General features: G+C 39.2%; 1 protein-coding gene and 1 long non-coding RNA gene across 8 annotated transcripts in view; one reads left to right on the top strand and one right to left on the bottom strand.

Moving 5' to 3' along the window:
• Nucleotides 1-25,878, bottom strand: part of LOC136260668 (interferon-induced very large GTPase 1-like) — a 45,939-nt gene extending 20,061 nt beyond the window's left edge. The window contains exons 1-3 of one of the 2 annotated variants that reach the window (XM_066054490.1): nt 25,751-25,878; nt 4,542-6,332; nt 1,142-1,477 (exon numbers count right to left, since the gene is read on the bottom strand). In XM_066054490.1, coding sequence (XP_065910562.1) covers nt 1,142-1,477; nt 4,542-6,330 — 2,125 coding nt within the window. In that variant the 5' untranslated portion in view covers nt 6,331-6,332; nt 25,751-25,878. Of the gene's footprint in view, nt 1-1,141; nt 1,478-4,541; nt 6,333-7,173; nt 7,878-25,750 lie in introns of those variants that run through there. The other variant, XM_066054491.1, reaches the window with a different exon arrangement.
• Nucleotides 10,250-11,827, top strand: LOC136260908 (uncharacterized). Of its 6 annotated transcripts, none has more exons than XR_010703757.1 (7): nt 10,250-10,548; nt 10,596-10,707; nt 10,756-10,856; nt 10,906-11,145; nt 11,201-11,255; nt 11,359-11,380; nt 11,437-11,827. It is a non-coding gene; the product is annotated as an uncharacterized lncRNA (long non-coding RNA). The 6 variants fall into 6 exon arrangements; XR_010703755.1 differs by having other exon boundaries at nt 11,354-11,380; XR_010703754.1 differs by having other exon boundaries at nt 11,317-11,380.
• Nucleotides 25,879-25,892: the final 14 nt, after the last annotated feature.

Genomic DNA, 25,892 nt, shown 5'->3' with positions numbered 1-25,892 from the left:
GCAGTCATCCAAGTACAACAATCACAAGGGCTAGTAGCCAGGATGTTTTGAAGGGGGTTCCAACATCAGTATTGAGTTATCAGAAGCAGGGGTCTGGGGACGTAGCCCCCGGCCGTTGAGAGACTTTCAGTATCAAAACTCAACAAATTGCTATATTTTATGCGAAAAATTACATTAATTATAATGCATATAAGTGCCCCTGGGATGAGGCTAGTACTAGACAAAGCTACCTAGTGGAAACAAACAGCTGCAGCATAACACAGAGACACATATGTACGTATAGGCATCTGTAAGAGTGATAGGTATCCCACTGGTATAGGAACCATGAAACCATTGATACAAATAACAATCATAACATTATAACTACAAATATGCATAGCATGGATTCATTTTGCATTCCCAAGTGATAAATTACTGGAGTTCTATATCTTTATACACTGCAAACCAAAGCCATAGCAGTATAAGGTCATGCTCAGTTTTAACATTAGAATGTCTGGAAAACTCCACTAATGAAGTTCCTTAACATATGGATATTTACAGGCATGTTCTATTGGAGTATAGATGACTGCTCTATTAGAGTATATACATGACTGCTGCTCTATTAGAGTATATCGATCTTTTTAACAAGTTTTCAAGAGGGCTTACGTTACCTCTGTAAATCCTTCCCTGAGAGATGAATGCAAGCTTTATCAATTGTTGTACTGTGCCATAAACTATTACTCACTCATTTTGTCCTGCCACACTAAATGGTGTGTTAGGGTCCTGCTGTAAACTCAGAAGTCTAAATTTTACAGGGGGGGTTCCTGAACCCCTGGGAACCCCCCTCCCTATGCCCCTGAATTAGGTAAATTGCTATGCATTTTGATAAAACAGTCACAACTCACAGCATATCATAGCATAACTCAAACAAACCACTTTAAACACAAACCACACTACAAAACTGTTTTTATACATGTAGTTTGTCTAAGGTGTTTTCAAAAAAAAGCTTGTGATGTCTTCTCTTCATTCCTGTACATGAAAGGGACAAGCCTCCTTCAACTTAAAGGGAAATGCAATTTCTTGTAGCTTACAAGACTTGTGCTGCTCACACACTACATACACACGTACCACACACACATACATGAATATACACCATACAAACCTTCCTGAAATCCCCAGTAGATCATTTCAACATTTGAATGTGCACCTGCACACCTTCTTCCTTTACCACAATTCTTTGTAACACATCTTTTCATGGCAAAGGATGTAGAATTGAGTAGTAACTGAACTTTAGGGAGTGGTCGAACCCGCCAGAGAGAACTGCTTTCACCTTCGGCACTGTAGTACACTGCAGCCACTTTACCAGCATTGACATGTTCATCTGGTTTACAACACTGTAACCACAGTAAACGATATGACCAATTGTAATCCACATAGCAAGCTGCACAAACGTGCCCAACTTGACTCAAGTAAGGACTGTTGACATCACAAACCTTATCTGATGATATAAATAACATTGCATAAAAATTACAATAGTAACGAAGCTGCTGTGCCATTAAGTACATAGGTAAACTTGAGTTATTATTGCTATGCCAGCATAATTTGTGGCATAATAAATAGATAGATAAAAGCACCAAGCATAATGCTAGCATTATATACTAGCATAATACTGCAATAACAGGTAGAATTTCAGGCATAATGGGTAATAGAATGTTGCAGAATCTCCACTACAATAAAGCATCACCTATATCAAGACACATTATAGCGTCGTGCAGCCAAGTACAGCCAGTTCAGGCACACGACAGACAAGTGTGTATTATACAGGAACCAAGCACCATACATACGCAAGGAAATTTTGATGTCAAAAAAAATGACAAATTTGACGAATCGGTTTAATTCGTCAAATTTAAATTCGTCAAATGCCTATAAGCGCCTTTAAAGGTACAGGTTTTGTCTAAGATTTTTTGATTTTTGTCAACATTATAATCTGCTAAAGTGTGAATTAGTCAAATTTTTCTTACTTCAAAATTTCCTTGCGTACGGTAAATGCTGTTTTCACGCATCCGTATCTCAATAGTGTTTAAACCAAAACTAACTATTTTTGCTGTACAGACTCCCTCAGGATAGGACACCACCCATTCCAATTTGAGTTAAATCTACCCAACCATCACTAAGATACGTGCTTTCATGTGAAAAAAGGATGCAGCTCCCCAAAAAAATAATCCAGGGTGAAAAAGCTGTGAAATCAAAGGTGGTGGCCCAGAAATGGTTGCAATGGTGTTAATATTTTTAACGGATTGGCTATTTGTATGACACGGTGCCGTATGATTTTTCTTTCTTTCTTCTTTTTTTTTTGCTTTTCATATGGTAATCATCCATCTTAACTCTAGAATCAATCTATAGAATCAAACACACTAGTTGTATGAAGGTAAGTTCTCAAGGCAAGCTAGGATTAGAAGGCAAGAAGCGTCTGTCCCAGCAAAGCTGGGTCAACCTTAGCTTGCCTCAAACTCAACAACAACTTACTTTCATACAGACAGTGAAAGACATCATTATGCTTGACAGGCAAATCAAACATTAACATTAGGATTGGGTTCAGCTCTGGGTGTATATAGCTAGCTAATACAAGTAGACAAAATTTTTGGAATTTTCAACTGGCCATAGCACATTGATAAAAAGTACTGAAACACGCTGGAGACATGCATGATATTAAATCACAGTAAAACAATAAGAAGTGTTATATCCCTACCGTGCATGTGTACTTGTTTGTTTGTTAACTTTTTTTGTAAAATAAAATGGTGGCTGGTGAATCCATGCATACCGCATCAAGAGAAAAAATGGAGCCGCACGCCCCAGCTATTAGAAAAGTAAAGTATCCATTACGCTTTGTTGTCAGCTATGTTCAACCCATTACACAGCATTATGAATCAAGAATTGTTCAAAAAGCACTTCTGCAATCAAAGTAGCCACTATGAAAAATACAGATGATTTCCGTTACGAAGGGAAGCCATCATGTGCTACCGCCAAATCGACACCTTTCGCTGTCAGCAAAGATGAATGGAGGACACTGGTAAGTCCATAAAGAATGCATTGCACGTACTGCAGTATGCCAAAAGGCACATAACCGGCTGAAGCAACATTGAACAGTGAAAAAAATCAAGCCCGTAGCCTTAGCCGTTCATAGCAACTTGTTGAAGGCGTTTTGGGTCGATCTGAAGGAGACTTGTTTAGGTTTAACCAATACTGCTTCATTGTTGTCAGGGAAAAGTGATGCTGGTTTTTGGGTGATGTTTTTTTCATGGGCCACACCTAAAGGCACCTTTGTGGTCCCTACTATACAGTACTATCATACTGTGTGATATATGGCTTTTCTGGCCAAAATTATCACCTTAAAATCAGCCTCACAATACTTCATGGCGCCTTGGCAGTATTTGTGAGGTATAACCAAGCCAAAAAGTGCCTTCAGTACGACCTGAAATGCTTCAAAAAAGTTGCTACAATTTTTTTTTTATATAGTAGAATTTTCTACTGACTGACTGACCAACTGCCTGACTGACCAACTGCCTGACTGACCGACTGTCTGACCAACTGTCTGATGCCTTCAGACAAGTGTAACTCTATAACCACTAAGGCTACAGGCTTGATTTTTCACTATTCAATGTCACTTCATTCCTACTGGTGCCTTTTCGCATACCGCAATATGTAGAATGTATACTTCATGGACTTACCCGTGTCCTCCTTTGTGTCCCAGATGGCGTAAGGTGTCAATTCGTGGTAGCACTGCATGACACTTTCCTATGTTTGATGGGAATTGTCCAAGTTTTCCATTGTGACTGGGTTGATTGCAGGGGTCCTTCTCCTAGAGTTCTTTGTTTGCAATGCTGTGTAATGGGCTGAACATAGCTGAAAACGAAGTATAATAGCCACTTCACTATTTCAGTGATTAATAGTTGGGGCATGCATCCAGATTCCTGGCACCTAATGCAGTATGCTTGGGTTCATCAGTTATAATAACGTTACAAAAAAGTGTTACAAATGAAGAATAGTATGAGAAGCATCTCTGCAATCAATCCAGTCACTATGGAAAATATGGGTGATAAATATAATAGCTACAGCCGCAAGGAAGCCAGCAGTATCGCACTATTGTGTTGTCAGCAAAAAGAACTGGGATACAAAGGCCATGATGAGTGTATTGTATGTACTGTAGTTGGCGAAAACACACATCTCAAGATGAAGTGACATCAAACAGTAAAGAAATCTTTATCTACTGTTAAGTTAAGCTTGCCTGGAGGCATCAGTTAGTCAATTAGTTGGTCACTCAGGCAGTAGAAAATTCAGCTGAATAAAAAATTTCATATAAACTTGTTGGAAGGGCTTGGGGTTGGTCTGAAGACATTTTTAGGCTTGGTTATGCCTAACCAATACTGCCAAGCTGTCATGAAGGCTGGTTTTTGGGTGATATTTTTAGGCAAGAAAGTCCAAATCTCCATGATCCCCAGTATACAGTACTACCATACTGTATGATATAGGTAACAGTATTCAAATTAGCTAAAGTTATATACCTTCCAGATCTGGAATTAAAAGAGGAGTACCATCCAGTAATAATTGAAAATCTTGCAGAAAACAAGTAAAATGAATCTTATCCTTGCAAATTTGATTAATTTCCTTTAAAAGTAAGCCACCTGAAGACTCGCTACTTTGAAGAATTGTCTCGACGTGGCCAAGCAAAAGTAAAGAAGTTTTCCAAATAATTTGGAGGCCATCTTGCTTCATCTCCCATTTAATGTACTGAAATTCTGATACTGATAGGTTTAAAAATCGTGATAGTGCATATTTCAATGTCATCATTACTTCAAAGCTTATGGAATTAATGCCTAAAAACAGTGTAACGACTACAGCTGCACACTCCACATTCAATGAAGGAAGACCTTCAGATTCTAAGCAGACTGGTTCATAGTCCTGGGTTGCTAACAACAGATCTTCTAACACTTTAGCAGAGGAGTTTTCAACATCTCTTCTCACATTATGTATGAAATGTTGAATGATAGAAATATCTAAAGAGTGAAGCTTATTCTCATTGACAAAACAGTCTATCATCTTTAGAAGGGATTTTTCTTTAAAGTTCTCTAAAACTATTGCATTGGATTGCAACAGAAAAGGCTCCACAAAACCGCTGCCAATGTTGATAATATTTAGTAGCAGAAATAAAAATCTCTCCTGGCAAGGTGATATTCTTTCTGCAATAAATGGCTTCTTTTGAGCAAATTGTAAAAGGAATGGATCTACAATTTCCATGACCACATGAATTTGATGTTGATCACACTGGCATTCTACTTGGGTGAGCAGAAAATGGCCCAGTTTGATTTTATTGTTATATGCATGTTTTAAGCTTTGTTGCACTTCTGCAAAGTATTGTTCTTGAAACTCCCAGTACAAAATAACAGAGCCATCATCTTTTCCACAAAAATTAAATTTGATTTCATCCAAAGCTTTTAAAAAGGAATCCTTAACACTCATTTTCAGCTGTGGACTACCACAACTGGCATTGGGTATTTTAACTATTACATAGCCCTTGTCAGATTCTGTTGAATTTATTGAAGGCACCATGTTCTCAATTGCTGCTTCCTCCTCATAGTGAAGCACTAGTTCTTTCAAAGTAGCCATAACGTTGGTAAACGCCATTTCCAGATCTAGCACACAGTTTATCTTGTGCAACAGTGAAACATCATTTGGTAAAATAAGTGGTGGATCAGATTTTACCAAGCAATTAAACAGTTGCAAAAATGTCAAAGTATCATTAAACAATAATTTATCCTTATTTTCTTGGGTAAGGAGAGAAGTACCATCACCATCATCTTTTAGTTTTGAATTACACAGATAAAATGCAACATGCTGTAATGCTAACTTAATGGCATTTTGATCAACAGCATTAATAATGGTTGTTTCAATCTTTATTAAAAGAATGTTCAGATCTTCACAATCCATGCTAATTTTTCTAGACACCTTGAGTGCAGGAATGTTGAACACATTTTCAAGAACATATCTATGACCTTCACTTCCGGGTTCATCAACACTTTTCTTTAAACCTTTAATAAAATACTCCAGACCTCTCTTTCCTTTGCTAGGTAAAATATCTGTAATTAAAGTACTAACACGATCTTTAGGATCAGTGGAGAGTAATGTCAAAGCATGCTTTTCATTGGAAGTAAGTGCATCTTGTTCAATCAAATATGGTAGTAACAGGGTAAGATCAATGTGTTGGCGTAAGAGGGTAATATGTTTCACAAGTTCATCTGCTGTTTTAGGTACTGCCAACTGTTCATCATCTAGTGGCAACTTGTCCTCTGCCATTGCTACATGAAAATACACAAAACTGACTATCTAGTGTAAAACCACAATGAAATACAATGTATGTAGTGAAGACATGAATATACTAAGATTAAATGTACGTAGTGGCTATTCATTTGGTTCTGGACGCCAATTTCACCAGGCTATTCGTCCGGTTCAGATCGAGTGCAACAGTGTCACCCATAACTCGAGTATCAAACACACTAGTTGTATGAAGGTAAGGTTTTGGGTGAGTTCGAGGCGAGCTAGGGTTGGAGCAAGCAAAGCAAACGTCCCGGCAAAGCCGGGCCAATCTTAGCTCGCCTCGAACTCACCCAAAAACTTACCTTCATACATACAGTGAAAGTCATCATTGTGCTTAACAGGCAAACGTCACGTTAGCATTAGGGTCGGGTTCAGCTTTGGTTTCTTCCTCACTGGGTATACTTCTGATATAGGTTTCTTCTTGAATAACGTATATAAGGTAGGAACTAAGGGAGGCGGGTATCTGGGAGCCACATAATACAGTAGTTACGATCCTTGTCTCACACACTGGAGGTGCCGGGTTAGATTCCTGGACAGGTCATGATTTTATTATTTTCGTTTGAGGACCCTATTTTGTCTAAGTTTTTATTCAAGTGAAACGGATCACGTGGACCGAGCCAGACGAATAGCTTGGTAAAATTGGCATCCGGAACCGGATAAATAGCCTCTACCTTAAATGTACTATGGTTCTTATCTGGAGCACATCGAATTCTATGGACAATGAAACATATAAACAACAAAATTCAAACATAGCTGCTATATGTAATAAGTAAGTAAATTTTAGCAATTCCTTACTGGGACATATAATATGGAGATGCTCACTTGCATGAGTAGATCAAGTGGCCAGCACCACAAGGTGAAGCCATGGATATGAAGTTGAATGGCATAATGGAAAATGGTATAGTAGCACAGGATAGGCTCTTTTCATTTGCTATAGTGAGATTTAGATTCTTATGATCCCTTTTTGACTCAACAGCCTTCCTATTAAAGCTGCTTTGCTGCCCCTACCCAAGACCATGATGGAATAGCAGCCCATTCTGTGTATTCTCATTGCACGCAAATGTACACAATGATATACATTATATGCCATGCCTTGAATATTGCTCGTAATGTCATTAGTGTATGGAGTTGCATGTTCCCTCGACTATAGGATCTGATGTGCTCTTATTTCCACTGAATTTGCTTATTTAAGTTTCCAAAAGAATTCACCGATGCTGAAACAGATACGTGAGAATCTTTAATCAGATCATATGATGAGCCTTAGAGTCCACTAAATAAACATTAAAGTTACAGTCAGTACACCAGAAACATTAAAACTCGTGCTCTAGAAATCTACATAGACCTACCTTTTACTTACTAAGTGGCTCAGATAAAAATGAAGCACTATTGTGCAAAACCCTTGGAGAACATTGAATAAACATATGGATGTACTATCTCCAGATCCGTAGTACCAGGTGACAACACCCATTTTCTACATAGCAGGACCACGATTACTATGATCACATCGATTAGCACACAACCAGGTATAAAAATACAATTTGTACCTAATGAACAACTTACAGTAGCGTTGGCTCCAATTTGCACAAAACAAGCAGCAGCATAACTTAGTCTTTCTGTGACAACATCTTAGTCCCGTTAGGCACCACTAGCCATTTTTACTCCCATATAGAGGTATTACCGATCACGTGATCCATGAAGGCTTGTTATTTTAAAGAGCCATGCAAGAAGCTTCCAGTCTAAATCCGAGGGACCCACAAAAAGCCTGGCCTGAAATGTTGTAGATCGCTGGACTATAGTTAACGACAATTAAGATCTTATGGAAATCTTGAAATGTCACTTGAAATTTAAAAAATTTTGAAATCTCGTCACTAGTTTTACCGAGTTTGTTGATCCTTCGTCTGAATCAGTGGAGTATTGCTAGATGTAATACACTACTATGGTTGATTAGAATTTATTGCTATCACTATTGTACATCGAGAGTTCATCAAGAAGCAAGGAAGGCCAAGACGAACAGCAGATAACACCATAACTTTTGAATACAGCACTTGCGGAACAATCCACACGTTTCATTTGTTAAACTCATCAAGAGAAGCCTAATAGCACCTTGTTTTAACCTATGAATAAAGTACACAGCAGTTAAAGTGGTAGCTAACAACAATCGCACAGCATCCGGTGCACAAGACAACTAGCTAGCTAGCTACAGTAACCCTCGGCGCCCCGAAGGTTAACAATAATAGCATCTATTTGTGGTCATAAACTCCAAAAATTTATTACTTGTAATTATAGCCATGGATTGCTCATGCTATCTATGCAAACAGAGTCAAATGATGTAGTAAAGCTGTACCATTACATACGTATAGGATTTGCCATTTTCAGATAGAGTTAAATGATGTAGTAAAGCTGTACCATTACATACGTATAGGATTTGCCATTTTCAGATAGAGTCAAATGATGTAGTAAAGCTGTACCATTACATATGTATAGGATTTGCCATTTTCAGATGGCCAAAACTTTTTTTTTTCCCTTTTGAAACCTCAGCTTGGTAAAATAGGCTGTTAAAAAAACCTTGTCATTCTTTGTCCAATGCAAAATACATGTATTTTACACTACATACAAAAACACTGATTTACAACCTTCAACTGGCAAAATCTCTACAGCACACCGTAGCTACAACAAAAGAAAGCCCTTGAATTGTTTAATACAATGTTAACCATAATAGCATGATAACGTTACCATAGTGGCAGCTATTCACATGCTGATGATATCATAATACACTCTCCATGCAACAACCTAGCTATTGGAAATTTTAATTACTTTGGTGAGAAAATCCCAAGTTTACAAGTTGCTACCCTTAGCCAATTCACTAAATTTGCAGGGGCGGATCCAGGCTTTTTAAAAGGGGAGTTCCACTCTGGAATTGCAACTTCAGCCTAGCTATAAGTCGAATACCAAAAAAAAAAGTCATCACCTGCTGACAATAGCTGCCCCTAACAATAGATACCCTCACCAACTATATTTCCTTATTTATAACTTCACACATAGCCTGCTACACTGCTCCTCTTAAGAATACTGTGACTGCTTTATTAGAGTACAGTGGTCCCTCGATTATCCGGCCATTGATTAACCGAACTTTCGGTTATCCGAACTGTAACGATGACTGCTCTATTAGAGTATTTTATATAAGGTGTGCGTTCTATTAGAGTAATTGAGCAAGGCTCTGTATATAAATGAATGGGCTTTGATTATCCGAACTTTTCGATTATCTGAACACACCCAGGGCCCAACGAGTTTGGATAATCGAGGGACCACTGTATCTCGATCTTGACTGCTCTATTAGAGTATCTTGAGTAAGAGAGGCTCTTTCAAAAGGGGGGTTTCATGGAACTCTTTGAACCCCCCTGGATCCACCCCAGATTTGGTATCATTCAAGATAAGACTCCAACTGTACTAATTGTTTTAATAACAGGTTAGTTTACGCCATGCAGAAAGCAACCATGTATCACAAAATGTACATGTAGAGAACACCCATAAAAACAAGTGTTCTTTGGCATGTTTTACAACTTACAAGTACACAAAAAATTTCAACTAGAGTAGGGACCATTGATAAAAAGTACTGAAACAAGCTGGAGTAGTGCACGATATTAAATCAAAGCCATGGAAACTATAAGAAGTGCTATATCCCTACTGTGCTCTTCCTTGGTAACTTTTGTAAAATATACAACTGGTGAACACACGCAATTATCGCATCTGAAAAGTGAAGTAACGCTTCGTTGTCAGTTATTAGGGTAGCTAGTTGATAATACTAAAATTTTTTAAATAGTTTTTAAGGTTATTTATGGCTATAGTACGTTCGCGTTGAGCTGAATCCTGAGTTGTTGATTAAGAAGCCATACAAGATCAAAGGCTTTAAACATAGTGTCCAGTGTACCGTCAGCGAGTGCGGAGCGAAACCCTTTTGGGAAGACATTAAACAGCCAAACGAAGTATCTACTTATGAAACTATGGGAGTACTTTAAGCAAGAAGCGAAGAAATGTAAAATTTCTATCAACATCACGGAGAGAATCTCGAAGGCCACCGGTATTGTATCATGCCTTCTTTGCTGGGTTTTGGCATACATTACGCCACGCAGGGATTTCAAGGACATCCATTAGAATGGAGCACCGCAAGAAAGGCGATTTATTTACGCCAAGAAAAAGGTACAAAATGCACTTTGCACAAGCCCGCTCAATTCTGTAATCGTCAGGTACAAATGTTCACGAGTCCTTGTTGATACAGACAGTTTTAACCCAGATACTATCAGACAAGATCCATTCATTGTACGGAAGGGAGGAAATCTATCGCTCTCAAAGATTTTGGTAAGTTAAATTTTGAAACCTGGAACTTTGTCACTTACTCCGTCTTAGGCCAAACTTAAGAATGATGGTGTTTTCTCTGGGGGTAGAACATTGCTTTAAAGAGTGTTGAGTGATATGGGATTTAAGTACAAGACGATTAATGACAAGAGGTTAGCATTGAAACTGTTTGTGCTTTAATTCCACTACACATATGTGCAGGGTATGCTATGAGCAGTCCTGCACAGTCCATCAGTATCATAAATATTAAAGACGAACGAGGTGCAACAGAACTGAAGGAAGACCAGTTGTGTATTTGGATGAGACTTGGGTAATGAAGAACTTCTAGAGCAATTCCTCATCCAAATCGGCAGTGATAGTGAAGATGGTGATGGTGGTATTAATGAATTGTCCACTAGCAGCAGCGGGTCCAAGTCTTCTTCTGGGCTTACTTCATCTGATGTACGATTGTTTGATATTTGCAGCATTGGTGTTATAACTTGATTTTGTTCCCCAGGAGTCATCAGGTAGCTGGGATTAAACTCTGTGAAGTACATAAAAATACAGATGAAGTACGTGTAAGTGTGTGCACTTTAATAAAAAAATATCATTGCTTTATTGTGCTATCCGAAGTTGAACATACCATCCCTTGTATAAATTATTTAATCAGTGCAGGAGTGTTTGGAAGTCACTACAGGTACTATCAGCCCAAATTCATACAAACAGTATTATTTCATTTGTTGAAACTTTTAGAGTTTTTTGGGAATGTAACTTCAAAAACAAAATGCTGGCTGGAAAAACTGTGTACATGTGTGGCGAAGTGATGAGAAAAGTATTAAAATGACAAATTGACTAAATGGGAACAGAAGACGATAGTCAGCTGTGGTGAATGTGAAGTAAAATACATGTTGTTTGGCTCACTTGCAGGAACACCAATGCTACATAATGGATTTTGAGCTGTTATAATTTGGTTATTTTCTCTTTTGAGGCTGAAGAAGTTTTTACCTGAATATAAGCAGGCCACTTATCTTCTAAATACAGTGCAACAGTGGCCCCAGCTCTTCTACTTATGCAACTCTGTTTTACACACACAAAATCTGTTTTATTTTTCTTGTAAAAGTGTATTACAACCTCTTACATAAGGGATGGTGAAATCATGCGTGTTTAGGGTGGGTATGTGACGTCTGGCTTCGCCACAAACATGTGTCAACATGACCATCAAAGGGCCGCGCTTTAGAGGCTTCCCCATTGAAAATGTATGGCGAAACTTTACAGTGCCATAACGGGAGTGTCTTACATTCGAATGAAGCGCTTTTAATATATTTTTAGCGGATTGAGAAGCGCTACGTATCGAGCTATACAGGAGCCCCATGCGATGTAGCAATCGTAAGTTATTAATCGTTTTTGAGGGTTCAGCTCAACGCGAACGTACTGATAGTGTATAGTGTATTACACTAGCCATAAATGTGACCAGATTTGCGAAAAGGGGTCTTCCACACACATCCAATTTATCAACTTCGACGATTCATAACTTAAGATTGCATGGAAACAGCTATTGCCTTGAAATTTGGTCAGTGGTAAGTACCAACTTAGCTTAATGAATGGAAAAAATTTCAAGTTAATAAGTTTCTTGAACATTAAGTTATGGTCTAAGTTCATAGAATTGGGTGTGTGTGGAAGACCCATTTTCACAAATCCGGTCACAAAAATGGATGGCTAGTGCATTACACTGTCCGCCATTTTTGTCTCAAGGCCACCCAGGGAGAAATCATGTGCAAGACTTGCAAGTCTTCCAGCAAGATTCTTGCACGAAAATGTCCCTTTTCTTGCAAGATATTCTTGCAAGGTTCTTGCAAGATTCTTACGTCTTGCATGATTCTTGCAAGAAACTTACAATGTCCCTTTTCTTGCAAGTTTCTTGTCACTTGTAGGTGGATCCAGAGGGGTTCAAAGAGTTCCATGGAACCCCCTTTGTGAAAGAGCCTCTCTTACTCGAGATACTCTAATAGAGCAGTCAAGATCGAGATAGCGAGCATCTTAAGAGCTTAAGAGGAGCTAGCAGTGTAGCAGGCCACCGGGCTACGTGTGGAGTTATAAATAAGTAAATATAGTTGGTGAGGGCATCTATGGTGAGGGGTAGCTATTGTCAGTAGGTGATGACCTTTTTTGTCTTCCACTTACAGCCAGGGCCGCCCAGAGAAATCAAGGGGCCCACGGCAAAGAGTTAAAGTGGGGCCCCAGGGGCAAGGAGGTTCCATTCTGAATCACAACTTCACCCAAGCTATAAGTTAAAGACCAAAAAAAAAAAAAAAGGTCATTACATGCTGACAATAGCTACCCCTCACCAACCATATCTCCTTATTTATAAGCTTGCTACACTACTCCTCTGAAGAATACTGTAACTGCTCTATTAGAGTATATCGATCTTTTAAACAGGTATACAAGGGGCCCTTCCTGGGGCCCCTTTCAGGCTGGGGCCCGGGGGGCAAAATGCCCCAGTCCCCCCCCCCCCCCCCCCCCTCCGGGCGGCCCTGTTTAGGCTGAAGCTACAATTCCAGAGTGGAACCTCCCTTTTAAAAAATCTGGATCCACCGCCTCTGAGTCTTGGAAGAATCTTACAACTCATTTCTCCCTGGGCAGCAACCACCATGCAATAACTGGCAATAAGCGCATCAATACATGCGACATGACCTACCCCCTGGTTTCGGGTTTCAAACACTGAATTTGTTAAAGATGGTTGTTTTGAAAGAAGCATTTGGAGAGAATATAATTGATCATTACTACACAAAGTGGTCGCAGAGTTCCGATTTTACATACATTCATCCAGGTATATCTAAAGTAGTGTGGATTATTACTAAATCTTTGTAGGGTCTAAGATTCTTAGAGGAAGCAGGGATGATAACCCTACTGCTGCTAGCAGCTTGGAATACGGCGAAGTTGAGAATGTTCGTGATATACCTGGGTCTGAATATCATTTTATTGGCTACAAATTATTCAGTACCGCTGAAATATCTGCCATAGTCAAGCAACTATTCAGTAACTTGAAGTCAAGAAGAGATTCGATTTGCAACCGAATGTACCCATATGTTCCAGTATACAAATGCCTATTAAACATATCCGTGTATTACAGCAAAAAAATGAGAGAGAAACCGTATGTTTGGTACAGTTACGTAGACCATCTGATAGCCATGCTGCGCGAGATGTATGGCTACAAGTTAGAGGTAGAAGAGATGCTGTATGAAGATGGTATGGTAGCAAAGAACGGCCCAGTAAAGTATGTCTATTGGACCTTAAAGTCCACTACTAGTCAAGACAGCAATGTAATGGTGCCTCCTCTTCAATGAATATGGTAGTATAGTTACAATAAGATTTTTCTTATCGATTTCCATATTTTGATGAGGTGTATGGTATCCAATCTGTGATGTTACCTGAATGTACATTTCATGGACTCCATGATCTCTTGTCTTCAGACTTCATCAAGTTATTTCTTTTACTTTGTGGTATGGATGTACCACTAGTGACATTGCCTAGTACAATTTTACCAGCCAATTTGAAGTTAGTTGCAGCGCCTGAGGTAAAGTGTGTGTATATCAGAATTGACGAGTTAACAGCAGACAAAGACAAAGAAATACAGGAGTTAAAACACAAGGTAGAACAGTTACAGACTTTGTTATTGCAAGAACAAAGCAAGTAAAAGAAATTTATTTGTACATGACATGTAACACAATAATCTAAAGCTGTGTACAAACAACTCTAGAGACAACTGCGCCAATCTTAATATGCACCCATGTGTATTTGATAGGATTTTGGGTATGTTTACTTGTGAATGTGTAAACTTTTCTCCAAAGACCAGTTTAGTAATTACCGTGTTTGGTGTTTGTTTCCTATAACAGGACACTCATGAACCAGCTGAAAAATCTTGTTGCTCCTTGTAGCAGCTGCTGTTGACACACTTGACAAGTTAGTTGTGGTAAGCCTTGTTCTACAAATTAATACAAGTTTAACCAAAGGTTAAACAGGGTTAACTTGGAAGTGTCTCTAGGGTGATGGTTGTTTACTGGGAACCACTGGTTGCTACGGATGCAAATGTGCATGCTATGCATAAGGCCCATAGGAAGGTGGAGACAAACAACAAATGGTTTTTCACTAAGTAGGTAAGCCTGGACATTAAACCAGTCAAGCTGGTCTCACAGGCACTCAGTTGCAGCATTTTGCACAGCAACAGTGAAAGTAGCCCCAATGTGTTTAGCTCCAGTGCTATCATTGTTGATAAACTAAACAGTATTCTGACACAGACTAAGCAACCCAACTTCAGGGAAAAACAACCAGTAGTAGCTCTCAGCCATGTTGACAACTTGAGTAGTGGATAAACCTCTAGTGGGCTGTACTGAGATGACTTCAGCAGAACTCAGTGTGCATGGTGGGCTCATACAGCTTCATCCAGAACCCTTTGCCAGCAGGATCAGCTAGTGTGTTAGCTCAAACTTGTCAGCAGCCACTATCTAGATTAGATAGCTAGCTATTAACAGGCACATTCATTAAAAGGGTAGGCCATGAGTGGTAGCGAGGTGTTCACATCTCTATCAACTGAAGTACTGAATCCAATGCTAGGGCGTAGCTTTTGGAGACTGTGCAAATTGGAATTGGCAGGCACCAGCTGTGAAAATGAAGGGGCTTGTGCTTAGAATGTGTGTGGGAAAATGTGCAACCTTTATATTTAAAACTGTTCATTAGCCAACAACGATTATTGATAAAACTCAGATTACAAACCCTCTCCTTTCCACAGTAGTCTCCGGAGTGCAAGCCCCTTTTTGAGGTGAGCTAATAGCTAGAGGCAGGGGGGTCAAAGGGGGCTCTTGACCCCCCCTCCAAAAATTTTTTGTATACCAAGGTCAAGATACTCTAATAGAGCAGTCATTCTAATAAAGCAGTCACAGTATTAGAGCAGTGTGTAGTGAGCTATGTAAGGATTCTTATGTACTTTATCAGCTACAAATGCATAGTTGGTGAGGTGGGCAGCTATTGTCAGCTGGTTATGACCTTTTTTTGGTCTTACCTTACCAAACCAGACAATGTAGTACCTCAGTTCATTTTGACCCCACCTTTCCATAAGCCTGGATCTGCCCCTGCTAATAGCAGCTACTATCTAGTACTCCTGTCTTTGGGAAACTTAGTTAATTAAATTAGCCAGTTTGTTTCCACAGAGTAAATTGAATGGTTAACTAAACATCATCCTATTGGTAAAAAAGGAGTGGAGAGAAGGTGTTAAATAGCTGCCACATAGAACTGGTGGTTTACTCTGCTGCAGTCTAATCTCAGGGACGTAGGGAGGGGGGGTTCAGGAACCGCTCTGTAAAATTTAGACTTTTGAGTTTACAGTGGGACCCTAACACACCATTTAGTGTGGCAGGACAAAATGAGTGAGTAATAGTGTATGGTGCAGCACAACAATTGATAAAGCCAAGAGTTCATAATATAAAAAGAGAGGAGAGTGTCCTAGCCTGTACAAACGCAAATCTCAAAGTTATGATGCAATACCTATAGTCACTTTCACTGTGTTAGTTGGTCAGGTCTCTACTCAGCATTAAGTTTCAATGACTGTTGTAGTTGTGGCTTCAATAAGCAACCTACTGATGACATTGTCAACATTCCTTAACACTTCATGTGTTGACATGATATCCTAAAGTAATCAAAGTTTTACTGTATTACTTTGAGATTCGCTTTTATACAGGCTACACTGAAGTGGGACACTCTCCTCTCTTTTTATATTATGAACTCTTGATAAAGCTTGCATTCATCTCTCGGAAGGATTTACAGCCCTCTTGAAAACTTGTTAAAAAGATGGATATACTATAATAGAGCAGTCACGTATACTCTAATAAAACATGCATGTAAATATATGTTAAGCCGGTTAAGGAACTTCTATAATTCATTAGTGAAGTTTTTCACACATTCTACATGTAACATTAAATGCAAAACTGAGCATGAATATAGCTTTGGTGCGCAGTGTTTAAAGATATAGAACTCCAGTAATTTATCACTTGGGCATGCAAGATGAATCCATGCTAGCTACATTTTGATTGTAAGTCATTCCATTTGTTATCAGTGGATTCATGGTTCCTATACCAGTAAGATAAATATCACTTACAAGTGTCTATGTGTTATGCTGTCTGTTTCCACTAAGTAGCTGTATAGCTTCATCCCAGGGGCACTTATATGTATTATACTTAATGTACTATTTTTTCCATAAAATTTAGCAATTTGCTGAGTTTTGATTCATTAAAATATTGAAAGTCTCTCAGTGGCTGGCTGGGGGCACAGCCCCCAGACCCCTGCTTCTGGTAACTTAGTACTGCTGTTGGAACCCCCCTTCAAAAAATCCTGGCTACGCCCCTGAATCTGGTGTAGCCAGACCCTCGCAGAGCTGCTGGCACTTGTGCAAATTGCAATAGATGCAATACCAATCAGATTGCAGCATTTTTCAAAATCAATAAGGCCTCTATCATATTCAAGGTGGCATCTTACCATTCTTGCTAACAACATTTAGTTTTATTTATGATCATGAGTGAGGTCAGGAACTGAACAGGATATGGCAATCATGAATACTGATAATTGGGGTGAGCCTGAACGAGCCCCACACTTCCAGGGCTTTCGTAGGATCGTTAATGTACAAAAAAGCTACAGCATAATTTACTGATCAGCTACGTACGTGCAGTGATAATGGTATGTAGTGTATTGATACACAAAGATCACCTGATATGATTTTGAGTGTATAGCAAATTAAATTGTAAATTGAACAGGTCAGTACCATTTAGTGGTTTTTCTTCATTAGCTATTGACAATCATGAAGAAAGACGAGCAGCTTAGAAGAAGAAATCAGCATGAGAGATCTAGAAGATAAGAGAAACAGCACAACAAAAGGAATTAGATTACATAAAAGAAGACAAAAGGACATAACTAAACGTGCTGCAGTGGCTAGCAAACAAATAGATGCTATATTTCAAGCAAGTAGAGAATTCTGATATTTCAAACAATCCAAATATTGAAGAATCAACACCATCACCCTGCCATCCCAATAATATTAAAGAATAATTAATTATTGACTTTATATCATTTAAAAGCAACATAACTATATATACTGACAATTTAAAACAAAATCATAAATCATAACCAATTCAACCCACTCAGGCTCACCCCACGATGTTATTAACATCTGTCTAGTACAAATTGCAGCTGCACAAGTGCTGGTCTTGATACAGCTGCAACCCCTGGTGCTGATAGAGTAATCTTAGCACACCAGGAAGAGACTTCTCTATGTCATGCAGGGGTCATCCTGCTTCATCGTGTAGGAGGAGAGAGCTAGCCCACACGGGAGGAGGTCTCGGTGAAGTGTAAATGTAGGGATGAATCCTACAGAGTGGTGTAGCACTCAGGGTTATCTGTCAATCCCTAGTGGTACACAGAGGTAATTTCTTCGGGAACAAACAAACAACAAAAAAATTGAAATGTCCCTGCAGAGGGTTCTTCCATATGGGAACAGTATGGTATGGTAGGAGTGTTTCCTACATAGTACAAGGGTGTTTGTGCTTTATTGTTGGAGAGGACTCCTCCGCAAGGTTGATGTAGGTGTATCCTATAGAGTGGTACAGAACTCATACAGTCAGGGCTATCTGTCAATCCCTAGTGGTGCAGGGAAATAATTTCTTTGTTTAATTTAAAAAAAAATTGTACTGTGTGTTTTGAACTTAAATCATTAAATCTGTCAAATGTCAATAAGCACCTCAAAAGCCAGTGATGTGGAGTCTATGCAATTGCTAGCTTTTTAACATTGAGACTGGTGAGTGTGAATTTGTCAAATTTTATTTACACCTGGTATATGGTAAATTTGATTTGCTGCTTTCAGTGTATTTATGTACAAGTTACATCATGAAATCCATGCAGCAGTACTATATTACTGCATGCAGTGTACACCAGCCATAAAAATTGTGTTGTCCATGTGCATGGACATGAAAAATTTTCAGAAACTAGGGGGGGGAATTGTAAATTTAAACAAGTAGAATAGGGAAGAGTAATTGCAAACATTAGAATAGCACATGCATTATAACTTTACAGAAATAAGTACTAAGTTCATTAAATTAAAGATTTATACAATTACTGGAAGGCAATACTGTTTTCTTACACAAATTCTATCCCCCAAAGCTTCAGAGCTGCCCTTAATTTTTGATCGCGGACACACACCCTTTTCGACAAAGGGTTATGCTATTTCTGATAGCTTACGAGGCTTGTTACGTCGATTCTTGACTGATAAATGGCTGTAGCAGCCCTTGGGAAAGTGCCCAGAATGCGGTTTCAGTGATGGGCTATGGGCCACACCCCCTTCACTGACACGAGTTGAAGAACTCTAAAACGTTCAGAAACAAATTTCAGTGAGCAGCATTTATGTTTAATGTTTACACTGTTGATATCTAGCCAGTCATTGCTATTTAAAAAAAAAAAACTTAGAGAAAATCGTGACACAAAAAGGTATAAGAAATGAAGAAAAAAAGTGTGATGTTACCAAGGCTTGAACCCACACATCCAAGATTGGAGTACCCACACTCTACCACTGTACCACCAGTGCTTGCTGGCTCATCCTTTGTTTTTGTACTATTTAAATGTTACAAATATAATACTATATAGTCTAACCCATACCAGTGAAGAAGAAACCAAAGCTGAACCCAACCCTAACCCTAACGCTAACCTGATGTTTGCCTGTTAAACATAACAATGACTTTCACTGTCTGTATGAAGGTAAGTTTTTGGGTGAGTTCGAGGCGAGCTAGGGTTGGCCCAGCTTTGCTGGGATGCTCGCTTTGCTCGAACTCATCCAAAAACTTACCTTCATACAACTAGTGTGTTTGATACTTGAGTTATAGGTGACACTTCCTAATGTTTATACAACCAACGACTGGCTAAATAAATATTTGCACCGTGACTGGTGACCAGCTAAATATACACTTTGTTAATCGCTTAATCTTTAGTTTAATACATCTTGATGCATTTTAGTCCCATGCATTGCTTCAAATGGCATTTTTAAACTGCTGTACTTTTGCTTTTATGGCTTTGCGGGTGAATGGCGTCTCAAAGCCATGACTCTTGCTCTATATTTCACAATCTCCTTAGAAAGCAAAGATTTTAATACCACACAGACCTGGGTAGGAATGATTTTAAAATATGCCATACGTTTTTAGTGCTGATATCTACTTCCTGTGGGCTGTAGACGCGCGAAACAAGGAGATTTGGGACAATTTTGGAAATTTTAAAAAATTTCCAAAACCCTTTCCCTTGTGTTTTATACTTCCAGGTCAGTCTTTACAACACTAGAGGAAGGTCTGGAAGGTTTTTGAAACACATCCAAAGCCTGGAAGGCTGCTATTGGTGTGCATTCTATTAGAGAGTTTCTCCCCAATCCCTATTATGAACATGGTTCATGATAGTCAGGGCAGGGATGTAAGGCATTGAGCTTGATACAGAATATCTATGCAATGGCGGCTTCCAAGTCACAAACTAGCTGACTCATTGGAAACCTAAAAGAATGCACTGAATCACCAATCTCTCAGAAAATGTGGAAACACTTCACAGAGCTTCTACAGTTGCCACCAAAGTGTTGTGAAAAGGCTGCCCCCCTCCTATGAAGGCTCTATGCCTTGCATGCTTTCCCGATCACCTCGTTCATTATTTGAAGCCATGAAGTTTAGGCTGATATCTTATAGTGGTAATTTACTATTCAGATCCTTAGGCATGACCAAAGGTAAATAACATTGTCTCCAGTTTTGTCAAGGTACCTTATAGAGAGCAGAATCATAACCTAGTTGCTCTGCATGTGTGTTGTCAGCATATATGTTGTAAGCAGTTATTTCATATGCAAACCACACAATTGCTTATGGTAATGAACATTAGAGATGGGATAATACAGGATTTGAAACTATCACTGCATTGTCCCTAAAATATCCCAATACAGTGAAATATTGTAATTGTAATTTTTTAACAGGGGATCCACTCAGTATCTGAATACTGATTTTCAGTGGAGCCCTGTAAAGATTAAAAGTAAAATACAATATAGCTAAATACAAAACACAAATACACTAAACAATTGCAATAATAAATACAACAGGCATAACACACATACAAAACATAACGAATAATAGAGGCAACACAAGACCTGACTCTGGAGACCACACTGGACTTTACACATCTCCAATGTGGTCTCCAGAGTCAGGTCTCGTGTTGCCTCTATTATCATTATGGGTCACTGCCATCAGCGGTGCTTTGTCTTCTGTATACTGCTTTTGTGTTGCCGTTACTTGATTATAAGTGAACAAAGCAACATGAGATATTTGAACTTGTGGACCACAAGGTACCTTGTATGTTAGGTGATGATATTACCATCACATGCCAGATAGTTTGTGTAGGGGTATAACAGACAGATTACCACTATGATGAATTCACTTAACCACATTCTGTGAGTTAAGTAAGGGTCTTCTTCTAAATTATCCGGCTGTAGCTGCTGTTGTGGCTGCCCCTGTTCTACAGCTATGTCCCTACGTGATCCTTTGCTAGTAATAGTGCTGCAGCAAGTGCTACCTGGGTAGCTTCAATAAATTTAGTTCTTTTTGTAGGGTATTGTAACAAGGCAGAGACTGGACAAAGATCATCTGTATTGCCCGAAATAACCCGTAATATATTATAAGCAAAGATATAACTTTTGGCATGTCAGCATTGTCTACTGGATGTCACAGAGTGAGGGCATGTAGCTGGCCGGTGGTCCGAACATTGCTACTGCCAATGGTACTGGAATCATGGCTCAAGCAATAAGTCCAATTGAGCTTAAGCCAGTATTGGTCTTTAAGTGTGGTACAGTCCCAAGATCCTGAAGCATTGCTTGATGAGGAGTAGAAAAGATTACTGTATTACAGTATTACTCTAATTATAGTATCAAGAGTTCATACTTCTATATTATGAACTCTTGATAGTATCTATGCTCTAATATATTCCAGTGAAGCAATCACTGACTGTTCTATTAGAGTATTGGAGCTATGTACATAATAGTGTTGATACAACTGATATATTGTGATATGAAATGTTTCAATTACAGCAAGTATTGTATTGATATCTGTATCACTGTCTTGGGTATCGCAATATGGTGATGTATCAACCTATACAAAGGTAATTGTGGCATCTAAGTGCAATCAGCTATGGTGATTGCCTATGTGGGTGAATGGATGAGTGCTTCATGGGATAAGAGCCCCTTTTAGTGGGGAGAATGCTAGACCTTCTGTCTACCTTATATGAGTATATGTAGGTCTCCACTAAATGGCGGTACAACCCTGAGCATGACCTTTGTTGGCTTGAAGTCATATGTGACACCACATGATAACCAAATTACCAAAGGTCCATTAAGTTAGCATTCCAAAGTCTACGGCACATCATCCCATTCTCCCAACTTCTATAATATCACTCCCTGTCATTTGAAGATACTGGGGACAAGTTAAGCTATTGTAATCTCATACTACCCTTTTTATTTATTTATTTTTAATTTACTGGACAGACAGACAGACAATGTCTGATGCGTCCAGGGGGCCAGCCCAAAAGAATACATTACAATCATATACGTCATATCTATACAAAGATATTTGCTATAAAAATTCAATCAAGAGTCGAGTTAATTATTGTTTGCAGCTTGGATGTAAACAGGGGTAGTGTTACTTTCAATTAAGTCACAAGGTAAATCATTCCAATCTCAAATTGTTCTTGGGAAAAAGCTATATTTGTAATAATCACAATTTTGGTAATAGGTATAATGAAGTGTAGAAGGTGGTACTCTTGTATTAAGGTAGTGCCCCCCCCCCCCCCCCCGGCCTTCATTAAGGACCTGGCATTTATTGAATGCAGCTTTTATACAAGGAAATACAGTAATTGGCAGGTCATGCAGATATTATAGCCTACGAAACTGTAGGCTCTAATATTTATGATTTCAGCTGCAGCTGACTGCTTTATTAGAGTACATATGACTGTTCCATTAGAGTATCTTGACCTTAATTATATAGATGGCAGGAGCCAAACTCCTTCTGAAATAAAGTGAGGGGGATGCCATTTCCCTTCCGTTTCCTACTACACCTATTACTGCTTGTAGAATATTTAGGAGTCTACAGCCATATTAATGCTCTTTTAAAGAGATGATGTGATTTATATTTGTTTGAATATGTACCAAAACACTGACCCATCACATTCGTGAAATACAAGACAAATTAGACTACCAAGCAACATGTTACTAGTGTGCATGCACACACATGTACTGCATGTATAGATGCTTAGTGATAGCAGCTAGGACCCTAATTCTGAACATACACAACACACTGGATACACATGCTACTACACAATAAAGCTTACAGTCTCCAGAAGCTGTGTAAAACACCCCTATTTCTGCTCTCAGTTAACCAGTACTGGGATACCTGTGTACCACTCAAGCCATGTACGCAGACAAATTCTCCTAAGGCAGGACTAGTAACTCACAGGAGAACTGTCAACCCAAAGATCCACAACGACTCCAACACCACTTAGTGAGACAAGAGCAGTGTGCATTTGATTCCCCAGTTTACATAGGTCACCAGGCCCTCATTATACAGCTGGGTAGACTGGAACAATGTGTGTAAAGTTTCTAAACAACAGCAACAGTGAATGGGAATCATGCCTGCAACCTTATAATTACCAGGCTGGTACACTAGTGCCACATGCACGCACACACGCACGCACGCACGGACGCACGCACACACACACACACAAAGCAGAAGTAAAGCCTTCAGCAGCTGTGTAAAACACAGCTATTGCTTCTCAGTGAACCAGCACTGGGATGCCTGTGCACCATTCAGGCATTCAAGAATTATGCACGCAAATCTTCCTGGGATAGGACTAGTAACCCGCAGGAAGACTATCCTGGTCTAATGGAAAGAGGTCATAGAACCCAAAGTTCCATGACTCCTACATTGCTAAGTAAGACAGGATAGTTGAACAAGTTAAAACCAGGTACCCATTAATGTTACTGCTGGGTGAGCTACTTCCTCAACCTTACATAACCAAGCATCAAACTGGGAACCTTTTGATTACCAGGTTGATGCTCTAGCCACCTAGCTACGTTGCCTCACATGCACACATACACATACGCATGTATGCATGCGCACATGCATCACACACCAACCAAAGCCTCCAACAGACTCCAATTGCTGCCCAGTGAATTGACACCACTAAGGTACTAGGAATAGGTACTAGGAATAGGTACAGGCACATCCTCCTGGGGCAAGACTAGTACTCTACAAGAGGACTGTGCTATCTCTCTGGGTAGAGTTCATGAAACCAGAATCTCCATAAAGACCCAAACACCAGTAATAAGTGAAACATGGACATTGCTAGTAGCATATCAGTAAAGTTTCTTGCTCCAGGAAACAGTAACAACAGTAACAACAGTAACTTGGCATCAGAACTCAGAACAGTACTCTAACCTTTTGGCTGAGCTACACACATGAGCACCTGTGCTTTTAACTATCTATCTCCTAGGATGATTTCAGGTAAAAACAACTAGGGTTATAGGTGAACCAGCCCAGCCTTATAGCCTTTCCAGACATCCAAGCTTGATAACTCATAACTTCCCAATACTTTGATATATCAAATTTTGCCATACTGTTTGAGCTATGCACCAGCTACAAGCTGACAAAGTTTAAAGTTGCTACCATATTCACAAAACAAGTAATGTGCTATCAAGTCATTTCAATTGAATAGGCTGTAAGACATCAAGGTGCCTTGCAAACATGTAAATGTGTGGCAAAATCTCTTAAAAGTCTTTCCATAAGAAACAGTGGAGGGTCCCAGGCTTCCACAGTTTAGATGATGCATGCATGCATGTGTTCCACAGAAAGTGCTGGTCTCTAGTAATGTAAATATTCCATCTGTCAATTGGCAAATGAAATGGACCCAGGAACAAATAAGAATAGAGATTGAATCTCCATAGTCACGCTCATGCAAACACACCATTTCAATCTCAAGTTCCATATGTGGCCGTCAGCATTCTGCTGCTGCCTATATAGGACAACAAGAAATTGCTGACATAGAATATACATACTGATGAATACAATCTTTATGTTCATAGTTCAGTACCCATTTCTGCTGACTATAATAGCCACAGATCATATGAATTTCATTAAAACTGCTATTCATGACTCACATGTCTAGTTAGCTATACAGTCCTGATATGAAAGTGTGAAACAGATGATGCAAGTCCTGAAAATATAAATTCCGGGAGCTTTTGGTTTGTTACATGAGGTTGCACAGTAGATCTATACTCGATTTCTCTGTTGACTAAGATAGCTTTCTGTAGCTATCATCAGCACCATTAGGCCACTATTTGGTGATTTTCTGTTTTTCATCAAAAAATTCCAAATATAGAGTGCGGACAGGCGGCATTACCCATTATCCCTAGTAGCTACTTACCACAATATAGCTAGCCAGACTTATTTTCATACCTCCAGGGCCTGATACTCTCTACATAATAGGCAATTTGCTAACTCAAAATAACTAGTTTGGCAACTATGATGTAGCTACACATTATAGTTGTCCTTTGTCACGTGATCAGTTCCACTTGGGGCCAGATCAACTTCTTAGCTACTTGTAAACTTCAATGTACCAATCTTTCACATTCTCTTGGGTACAACGCATAAGGTAGCTACTGTATGAGTACAGCAATCTTGAAAATTGAACTGCACATCCTCAATATTTGGTTAATCAGATGAAATAATGGTTAAATCTTCAACATGATAATGGGGAAATACGTGCGGCAGTAAAAATACATGCGGGCGCTGATGAAAAATAGAAAATCATTAAAATTTTAATAGTGGCCTTAACATAAGAAAAGTCAAGTACTATAGTTGCACGTACGGTTATATATTGTGCACTATGTGCAGGACCCTTTCACCAACGCTAATTGATGCACACTACGTACTGAATTGCAAAATGGGCAGATATTTATTGTATAACTAACCAGTAGGTAATCGCACGCTAATCTGTAGCCAGCTAGCTACGGTATCCCCCAGCGGATCGGCAAGTAATGAAGAAGCTTCACAGGATCACTCTTAACGATGATCCCAAAGGGTAGTTACCCATTACGCATGCGTGCTATGACC

Source organism: Dysidea avara, chromosome 7, assembly GCF_963678975.1.
Source record: "Dysidea avara chromosome 7, odDysAvar1.4, whole genome shotgun sequence".
Lineage (NCBI taxonomy): Eukaryota > Metazoa > Porifera > Demospongiae > Dictyoceratida > Dysideidae > Dysidea > Dysidea avara.
Note: the sequence above shows the minus strand (reverse complement) of the source record. Positions and strands in the feature narration are given on the sequence as shown.